At 54.2% G+C, this 10282-nt stretch overlaps 1 protein-coding gene across 1 annotated transcript; it reads right to left on the minus strand.

The window, feature by feature from the left end:
• Positions 1–213: 213 nt before the first annotated feature.
• On the minus strand, positions 214–7831 carry EIF3J (eukaryotic translation initiation factor 3 subunit J). The gene is made up of 8 exons (XM_064388412.1): positions 7702–7831; positions 7516–7616; positions 4351–4408; positions 4029–4120; positions 3520–3634; positions 2567–2725; positions 1524–1597; positions 214–1210 (listed from the first exon to the last, which is right to left on the minus strand). Exons 1-8 carry the CDS (start codon positions 7727–7729, stop codon positions 1082–1084), a joined length of 756 nt encoding a protein of 251 aa, XP_064244482.1. The 5' UTR covers positions 7730–7831; the 3' UTR covers positions 214–1081.
• Between the last annotated feature and the right edge of the window lie 2451 nt (positions 7832–10282).

Below are 10282 nucleotides of genomic sequence, written 5' to 3' on the forward strand. Positions count from 1 at the left end.
ATTTCTAAAATCTTGTACAGCCTTAAACAGTCCATTCCTAATTCTGCTGTCTTGGAGTAAAAGAAATAATCAAGTGTAAATGTATTTTTACAGTTACTAAATACAAATTCCTTTCCGGGCACACTCCCAGCACAGCTCAGCTTTGCATCTCTCCCTCTTGAGGTATTTCTCCTGTCAGGCCCCAAAAAGAACTCTGCTCCAAGGCCAGCCTGGTGAAGTCCTCAATAGTGATTTTTATTAAATTAGTTGCTTTATAAAACATTGCAGATGTTGTAATTGTTAACATAACAATTTGCCCAACTGTAGGAACTGCTGCAGTTTGCTAAGCAAGTTTGGTTTTTAATGAAACAAAACGGCCGAGTTGTGAGAGACCCACCACAACCCAGGAGAGCCCCAAGGAAGTTGTGTGGCTTGGTTTTTTTCTTTTACACTTAACCCCTTAATTAACTGTTAAAGAACACCCAACCCAGACAGCTGCATTAGTAGAAATTTAAATGAATGGAACTAAATAAACTTCATCCTTGAGACACAAGTGGGCTTTGCCTTGCTCTGCTCCACCAGGTGCTGTTCAGGTGTCAGGCTCTGGAGCAGTGGCTGTCCCAAGGGACAGGCTCCCAGGTGCAGTATTCCACACTGAAGTTAGCAGTTCCCTTCCCAAAATACTGAAATCCTCAAGCTCTAACTCAAGACAAAGCGACTGGAACTCTACGTGCACACCCTGCCCTTGCTGCAAACTGCTCTTGCTCAGCCCTGGCCCTGGAGCAGGGACAGTTAAGGCCATGTCATGGAGCTGTGCTGGTTATAATCCTTCACCTTGTTCCAATTCCTTCCCAATTTAGTGGCTGTTGCTATGAGTAGCAGCAGTGCCCATTATCAGAATTTTGGGTTTTTAACTGCAATTTCCAGACCTTTTCCCTTCTACCCCGCCCGGAGCTTCCGCCCGGACCCGGCACCTCCAGCCCCCAGCACACAGATACTGCAATTCTGATTGTAGCATTTGGCAGAATTTAGAGGAAGAAAGGTTGTGCTACATGTTTAAGGGATTATGGGCAACAGAAAGACAACAGAAGGGAGATAAATGTCACATGAAGTCTTCAAAGTCTTGTACGTACTCGCCGTCGTAGCCGCCGTAGTCAGCCAGGTCGTCTTTCATTGTCGCCTTCAGCCCCCCGCCAGGCACAACACCTTTTTTCTTCTTTTTGGCTTTATTCTGTGCCAAGAGGACCAGGGTGGTTACTGGACGGGCCCAGAGCTCTGTCATTACCCCAGCCAGGCTCAGCCCAGTGGCACTGAGCAGCCACAGCCCCTGCACTGAGCGTGGCAATGCCCATGGTTTCCACCCCACGCATTTTCTCTTCCTCGGAAAGCTGTGACAGTTCCAGGTGTCCCCAGCTCCCTGCACCACAGTCCTGCCCCCCTTCTGCCTTTCATCCTATTTCCCCTGGACTCTCAACAAGTAGCTAATAAATGCAGGGGAGCCCCAAGCAGGGGCCGTGATCCCTGAGGAACAGCCCCAGCCTTACCTTCTCTTGTTTTTGTTTTTCACTGCATAATACTGTCAGAGTGTTTGTGATCTTTTTCAAATCATCCACCTCCACTGCATCAGGGAAGAAAAAGGAGAAAAAAAAATATTCCTTATCAATGTTGTTCTTATAAGGCAGTTAAGTAACATCCACAGTCTCTAAAACTAGAAATAAGCATTAGTGTAACTATGGGCAATTACTTGATTTAAATCAGCAGAACACAGAGTGGGTGGTTCTGGTCCTTACAATCCCAACAAGGATTCCAGCTGGTTCCTTGGAAGCCTGAACCTTGTAGAAGGTAAAATTTGCAAATAAAGTTACTGAACACAACAGTGTTTCTGAGACATTTGAACAGTAAAATATGGTCTCAGTAAAATACATAAAATGTATCAAAAGGAGCACTGGATTAACAATAAATTATTATGTTTATCAGTTAATGGTGCAAGAGGTGGGAGTCCCTCCTGTTAGGAGCTCTGGAATCCCTTGGATGGAAGCTGCCAGCTGGGGTGATGGATGTACCCAGCTCCTCCTGGGATCGAGTTACCCCTCACTGAGGGACAACTGGGTACAGGACAGGGAACCATCCCAGCCACTGCTCCAGCCACCCGGGCACTGGGAAAAGGAGTTTAAATTACTTCATCTCTGTATAGTTACATGCTGAATTCCAGAACAGTTAATCTGCAGTTCCAGAATTACATGAACTCAGTTTTGTAATAGCTTCCCTCCAAATGAGGTACTCAAATTATCTGCCTCAGAGAATTTACTCTTATTATTATTATTCTAGAAATGGCTTCAAGAAAAACATGCAAGGTTTAGATCAGCATAAAAATTAACACCTTTTAGAGAACTGTCTCTAACCAACATGCAGAAAGAGCACTCCTGCACGAGGAGAGGATCCTTGGTGGAGTTTGTGGGAATGGAATCAGGTCAGTGCTTCATTTAGTACAAACTGACAGAGCAACCCCCTCTGAGCACTAGCACAGCACGTTTGCCACTCAGCTGCAGGCCAGCCCTGGCAGCAGAGCTGGGCTGTCTGCACTTACAGGAAATGCAGACGTCCCGCAGCAGCGCTTCCAGAAAGCCGGCGTAATGTAAGGACTTCTCGTACTGTGTGATCTTCTCCTTGAGCAGCTTCCCAAATTCCGTGAAGTCATCTTTGGAAGAGGGGTTCATGGCATCTATTCCACAAGTGCTATTTACACCTGCAGGGACAGGCAGGGCTGTTACAGAGACATCAGCTGTGAGCCCCAAAAGGGGAGCTGGCTCCCACCTCCCTGAGCTCTGCTCCCCTCAGCCAGGGCCCATCCCAGCCTCACAGGATGGAAGTTTGCTGCAAAGCTCAGTAATTGCACAGAATCCCTGAATGGTCTGGGTTGGAAGGGTTAAAGCCCATCCAGTGCCACCCTGGCAGGGCAGGGACACCTTCCACTGTCCTAGGTTGCTCCAAGTCCATCCAACCTGATCTTGGGCACTTCCAGGGATCCAGGGCAGTCACAGCTGCTCTGGGCACCCTGTGCCAGGGCCTGCCCACCCTCACAAGGAACAATTCCTTCCCAATATCCCACCTAACACTGCCCTTGGTCAGTGGAACGCCATTCCCCCTTGTTCTGTCACTCCACACCCTTGCCCAAAAATTTCTGAAGCTGAGTCAACCTCAGTAATTTGACCCAGCTATTCCTGTTCTCTGGACAACCTGCACCAGGAAGCCCCTTTCCCTCAAATAAACAATTCCTGCCTCAGCCTCCTGAGTGCAGAACTCAGCTGGTCCTTTGCAGCTGTGCACACCCCCCGAGCTCTGTGACAACCTCCCCTGAGCAACGAGCTGAATCATTCACCATAATTAAGGAAACTCTTCCAGTTTGAGGAATGCTGCTGTGCATCAGCATCTTTGCTATTCTTTGTTCTCAGTGCCACAGCTCTGTGTGCTGAGAGCCAAACCCTGCCCAAGCTTTGCAGGGTCCCAGGGGTTTATTTATTTCCTGCTGCCTGAACTCACCGAAGGTTTCCTTTGCCAGCTCCAGGTCTGACTCCTCTTGTAACTTCTTTAGCCGTAGTTTGTCTGCCAACTGTTCTTCTGGTGTGAGCTCCTTCTGTTCCTCAGGTGCCTCTAACTGCAGGGAGAGCACACAGGGAGAAGTGGCACGTTAGAGACATGGTGCCTTCTCCAGAGCCACTGCATCACCCACTGCTGCCTCGACTCACATGGAAATCCTGGAACCCACTCCCTGCAGTCTCAATAAATTGTTCTTTTCACAAGGAATGGGAAGAAACACCAAACTCCCACTCCTGCCTGTTCCATCACGTGCTGCCCACAAAGAAACTGATCCAACCACTGGTTAAACTATACAGGATTTAAAGCTCCCAGCAGCAGACAGGATCATGTGCAAGACCTAAGTTTGGTTTATCAGATTAATCAAGACCTTTTCAGATCTTGCTCAATCTCTAAAAAACCAAATCAAACCCACCCTGTGAATTTTATGTGACCCAGAAGAAATCAGGAGTTACCCTTTTTTTAAGCTCCTCTTGCTTTTTCTTCTGTAGCTTTTCTTTTTCTTTAATTTTTTCTGCTATTTTCTTTTTTTCTGAAACTTTCGGTTCTGTGAAGGGTGGAATAACAAACACAGCTCTCAGAAGGCTGATGATTTTTCCCCCCACACAACCACAGAAACACTGGAAGGCACGGAGCTCAGCTCCTGGGAGGGAGCAGAGTTAAAGACATTTCTGTTAAAGCCAGCCCAGCCCCGCTCAGGTTTGATCCTCACACCCCAGACACACCAGTGGCTGCTCCCATGCTGATACAGAGCCAGGGGTTATCTGAAACTCTCACCTTGTTTTACCTCTGTCTCCTTCACCTCCTCCTCTTCCTCCTCATCATCCCAGTTATCCTGCAAAACAGTGAAGATCTTTTACAGACACCTGTAACCTCTTCCAGAGCCACAAACCCACTGATGTGCTGTCAGAGTGAGGGAGCCATGCGAGCTGTACCTCATGGGTTTTTGCAGCTGTCCTCTCTGGCTGGGGCCAGTTCTTACCATGAAAAAGGCAGATTGGTCAAACAACCAGCTTGTGTCAGTAATTACAGCAGCCAGGTCACAAACAGCCACACACCACTGACACAAACAGCACTTTATTCTCATTTCTGGCATTTTGACACACTGAACATCCCTGAGGGATGGATGCAGCACAGCCCCACTGGAAACCCCCAGCCCAGCTGGAACCACGTCAGACCAGCACAGGCTGCTCTCCAGGGCTGGGAAAAGCCTCCCCCAGCTGCAGGGATTTTTGGGAGCCCAGAGCAGAGGCAGAGGTGCAGAGCCCCACGCTGCAGCGGGATGTGCTGATCCAAGCAGGGAGACAGAGTCCCTCCACCAGCTCACCAGGATAATTGGCACCTGCAGGGAACTCGGCTTCCCTCCACATTCCACAGAGCTGACTTGAATTTGGAGCAGCATTATTTTAGCTCACATCTAATTAACTTTGCTACACCCACCGCTTAAATAGCTCCACTCAGCACTGAGGAGCTGCCTCAGCCCCAGCCTGGCCAGGCTGCGAGTCGGATGCAAACTGCAGAGGAAGGGCAGCCTGGCCATGAGGGATTCATCCACGGCCCTGGGATGTCTGGGAGACTTCAGAGAGCACGTGGGCAAGGACTCCACACCTGAGATGTGCCCTGACCCCATCCTGCCAGCCAGGCCTGGTTCATAAACCCAGGGAATACCAAATCCTTCCAGCTTGCCTGGTTCATAAACCCAGGGAGCTCTCTTGCAGGAAGAGCCAGCTGCCCCAGTGCCTGTCCCTGCAGTGATACAGTAATTCCCAGAGAACACACTCATTCCCCAGTATTTCAACACTGTTTCTGTGTCCTTCAGTGGCCCAGGGCTCCGGGAGGGGGCAGGCACTGGGCACTGGCTCCCAGCTCCAGCCCAGCTCTGGGATGGAGCAGGCACTGCCCCGCTCTGGCTGTGCCAGCCCTGAGTCAATAGATGAAAATTCCCTGGCAGCAGGCCTGACTCCTGGGGAACGTGTGCTGGGAGCACTGAGAGGAGTTTTGTTACCAAAGGTGCTAATTTTAAACCCGGGAAGTTGATGTTTCCCAAATTAACAGTTCCTGCAAGTTCATTACCAAAAACCCTCCAAAACACAGATGTGCAGATACAAAGCACACTGTGAGGTGCCTTAGGAAAGCCATGGCCAGAAAACACTTGGGGCTGCCCCTTTAGACCACGTCATCCCTCACGTGGGGATTTCCCCATGTGGGCCCTCGCAGGAGGATCCAGAGCCTGAGCAGGGCCCTTGGGAGCCCGGCAGGAAGGGCAAACCAAAGGAAAATAAACCACAATAAAACTCCTTTCTTTGCTGGATCCTCTCTAGGTGCAGCTCTGGCACTAAACCCACAATTCCTTGGAAATAGTTAAGCAACAGCATCCTTGCTACGTGTAAGATGTAAAATGTCTTCCCTCTGCCAGAGGGCAGGGATGGAGGAGATATTGGGAAGGGATTGTTCCCTGGGAGGGTGGGGAGGGGCTGGGATGGAATCCCCAGGGAAGCTGTGGCTGCCCCTGGATCCCTGGAAATGCCCAAGGCCAGGCTGGGATTTAAGGTGCCCTCCAACCCAAACCATTCTGGGATTCCACGTGGGGAATGTCTGCTCCTTTATTAAACAGAGACCCCTCAGGTGTCTCAGAGAGAACCAACCACTCTGGACACACTCTATCCAGCAGGAAAGCGTCTCACTTTCCAAGGCAGGAGGAAAAGCAAATGTCACAGCCTGAGCTACAGGTGTCTGCACACACCTGTCAGTCACACACCCCTGTGCCAGCTCCACACTCACTGCCAGTGCCAGAGCTGCTGTGCACACACCTGTGCTTGTCCTGACACCTGGCACGCTGGGCTGGGGCTGCTCCTGGATTTAAGAAGGAAAGTGACACACGGAATCACAGGAATTTGGCAACTTCAGGGTTTTTAAAATATTAACTACTTTTTCCGTACTGTGTATGGGAAGAACTCCACCTGAGCCTCAGAAAAACTCTGGGTGCTTTTCAGAGGTTTTGGTAACAGTGTCCTCAAAACCAGCCCTGAGTCCTCACCTGCTGTTACAATGTCCCAGGGCCGGAGGAAACAAAAAGGTCTTTTGTAGTTGCCTTATTCCACTGACAGAATCTGGGATGGTTTGGGTCTGCAGGGACCTCAGAGACCCCCAGCTCCAGCCCGTGCCGTGGGCAGGGCCAGCTTCCACCAGAGCAGGCTGCCCAGGCTGGCCTTGGAACCCACCTGGCGTGCTCCTTGTGCATTCCCTGCACCCCCAGCACCCCCGGTGTGGGCACGGAGGTTTCCGTGGCACCACCAGCCTGCCCAGCAGGAGCACACAGCCCCTGAGGCAGCTCTGCCTGCTGGAGCACCAGCAGTGACCAGCCACACGTTCCATCCCACTGCGGGCAGACCGCGCTGAAACACGGCAAGGTCCCGCCTCGTGGTGTGAGGAAAAGCAGGAAAAGACGTGGAAAACGTGGAAAAGACGTGGGAAAGACGTGGTGGCAGAGCACAGAAGCTTCTGGTCAGCAGCAGAAGCACCGACACAGCACTGCCATCATTAATCCCGTCCCAAGGTCTCACCAGCACACCCCGCTCCCGGCCCAGGCCCCGAAGGGGGCACAGCGCCCAGAGCCCGGGCAGCAGCGGGAGAGCAGCAGGTGGATCCCCGAGAGCGGGAGCCCGCTCCGGCAGGGTCCGACCGGCCCTCGCTGCAGCTCCGGGGCAGGCCCCGGCTGCGGGCAGGGCGGCTCGGCTGCTGCGCCGCTCCGGCTGTCACCGTGACCCAGCCCGGCGCCCCGGCCCCGCCGAGCCCCGAGCGCGGCCCGGGCCCCGAGCCCCCGCCCCGGCCCCGGCCGGCCCGCGGCCCCGCGCCGGCGCCACATGGCAGCGGCCCGCCCGCCCCCGAGCCCCCAGCGGGCCCCGCAGCCGCGGGGTCCCGGCGGGGCCCGCCCGGCCGCACCTTCACGTCGTCCTCCTCATCCTCGCCGGCCCAGCGGTCCCCGGCCACCCCCGGCACCAGCCGCTTCGCCACCGGCTCCACCACCTCGAAGCTGTCGGCGTCTGTGGGGAGAGGAGCGCGGGTGAGGGGCGCGGAGCGGCGCGGGGGCCCCCGGCGGCCCCGGGCCCCGGGCCCCGCCGCACCCACCCCACGAGTCCGCCGCCTCCGCCGCCATCTTGCCCCGACCGCGGCCGCCGGGCAGCGCCGCGCGGGGCACGCCGGGACGGCGGCGGACCGGCCCCGCCCCGCCCCCCGGCCCCGCCCCCCGGGAGGCGGGGCCTGAGCGGCGCGCGGGAACGGGGCGGGAACGGGAGGGAGAGGGGGCGGGGCCAGGACCGGGAACGGGAACGGGAGTGGGAACTGGAAAGGGATCGGGATCGGGAATGGGAACGGGATCGGGAACGGGATCGGGATCGGGATGGGGAACGGGAACGAGAGTGGGATCGGGATGGGGATCGGGAATGGGATTGGGAACTGGAGTGGGATTGGGAACGGGAATGGGATTGGGAACGGGATCGGGATCGGGAACGGGAATAGGATCGGGATCGGGAACAGGATTGGGATCGGGATGGGAACAGGGCGGGAACGGGATCGGGATGGGAACGGGATCGGGATTGGGAACGGGAATGGGAACGGGTTCGGAAACGGGATCGGGAATAGGATTGGGAACGGGAATGGCAACGGGATTGGGAACGATCGAGATCAGGAACGGGATCGAGATCGGGAACGGGATCTGGACCCGGAGCGGGCTCGGCCCCGCAGCCGCGGCACCGCCCCGGGCCCGTCGCTCGCCCAGCCCGGAGCGGAGCCCAGCGGAGCCGGGCTGGCCCCCGGGACCGGCCGTGCCCCGGGCACGATCCCGGCACGGCCCGGCACGGCCCGGCACGGCTCGGCCCGGCGGCTGTCCTTCCCCTCCGTGCTGAGCACGGCACACAGAACCGCTGCATTGTTCAGTTCTGCCAGCTCCCAGCTTCTGGGAGAACCCGGGAAGTGGAAAAGGAGGACAGATTCTGGCTGAAGATAATAAATTTAAAACGTGTCTTTCATAAAGCAAATAATGAGCTCTGTGTACACCTGTATAAATCACGTGTCTGGGAAAAACACAAAGGAAAAATAGAGACTTCCAAATTTATCATCCTTTTCCTGTTCTTCCCCATTTACCAGACAATATAAATAGTAACAGAGCTGTACCTACGGATCCAACAATGTCACAAGTATATCCTCACCAAGACTACTGCTTCACAGCCTCAGGTGCTGTGGAGATAATCACAAAATGGCCAGGAATTGTGCAGTCATTTGGAATATGTTAATATTGGAATATGTAATTTGGAATGCTGAGGATTTACACAGAACATTTAAATTTTTCCTTGACAGTAAAATACAGACACGACTTCTTCCGCTTCAAGGCTGAGAACTGACAGGAGCAATGTCTTACAGAAAAGTGAGGCTCAGTGAAGGATGCTATCAGCTAAAAATCATAAAACCAGAATCCAGAGCGTAAGTATTTAATCAAACCTTTGTGCTTTTGTAGACTGGAAATGATTGCAGAAGAAACAGATAGCACAGGACTTCTCTCCCATCATATTTTACAAGGTTCGGCCCCATCAGTACAATGACATTTGTGCAAGTACCAAGAACAAGAACTCCTCCTGCTGCTGTGCAGGGCTCCTGTCCCCCCTGCCAGGGTCGGTTCCACATTCCAGGGCTCTTCCCAAATCCCATCCGTGCCTCCACTGACGGTTTGGGAGATTCCCAATCCAGTCCGGGCACAGCCAGCCTTCCTGCTTCGTTCAAAAGCACTGGAGTTGTCAGGCGGGGGGAATCCAAGGTGGGGGAGGCAGAGCACCGAGGGTCACTCCAGGGAAACAAAGGCTGAACAGGCACTGCCACCGAAGGGCTGCGAGGTGTGACTGGGCTGCCAGCACCCAGGGGCTCCAACACGGAACAGAATCCAGGGGGGAAACGGGAAAACAACCCAGCACAGACCACAGAGGAAACCATTCAGAGCTCTGGAAACAGGACGTGGTGCTTTCCACAAGGACAAAACCATCCTCCATAAGGAATCAGGGATCCACTGCAGGGTGCCCTGCTGGGGGGCTCACACTGGCTGAGCCTGCCCGGGCACAGGGGGCTTTGGGGACACAACCTGACCCAGAGCTCGGCACAGGAACGGGGAACTGCCCGAGATGATCACAGAAATAAAACCTGCGGATGAAAACTCTGAGAGGTTTGCAGGAGGCAGCAGCACTGTGCAGCGTTGAGTGAGAAACACCAGGCTTGCAGCACAGAAGATGTGAATACTGAATGTGTTTACTAAGAATCTCTGTCAGTCCCGCTGTGCACGATGCAGAAGCACATCCCCTCCTTCACAGCCGGCTCTCCCTCGCGGATCTGATGGGCACGACACAGACACAGCTGGAAAGTGCAACATGCCTTTGGTTTCCTCAGCTCTGGAAGCACTTCAGGAATGGCTGGAGCCACAGAGGGCCTGGGGATGTGGCTGGAACAGCTGGACATCCCACCACAGCTGGAGAAGGCCACGGGCTACAGCTGGGCTCCTCTGGCAGATCCGGGAGTTTCACAGCAGCTCTGTGGTGTGGAGAAACTGGGAGGAATGCCCCGTGAGGCAGAGCTTCACCAGGGAACTGCAACCCTCAGACTCGGGTTTACACGGCAAGGAAGGAGCAAGGACGGCTGCAAAGCAAGGGGCAGCTGCACACAAGCTGGC

This window comes from Passer domesticus, chromosome 14 (assembly GCF_036417665.1).
Source record: "Passer domesticus isolate bPasDom1 chromosome 14, bPasDom1.hap1, whole genome shotgun sequence".
Taxonomy (NCBI): Eukaryota; Metazoa; Chordata; class Aves; order Passeriformes; family Passeridae; genus Passer; species Passer domesticus.

Excerpts from the sequence above, each read along its gene's own strand:
- EIF3J (XM_064388412.1), bottom strand. The coding sequence starts at position 7,729 with ATGGCGGCGGAGGCGGCGGACTCGTGGG. Across the intron at positions 7,617-7,701 it reads GGAGGCGGCGGACTCGTGGG|ACGCCGACAGCTTCGAGGTG; the intron begins GTGGGTGCGGCG and ends CTCTCCCCACAG. Across the intron at positions 3,635-4,028 it reads AAGAGGAGCTTAAAAAAAGG|TTAGAGGCACCTGAGGAACA; the intron begins GTAACTCCTGAT and ends CTCTCCCTGCAG.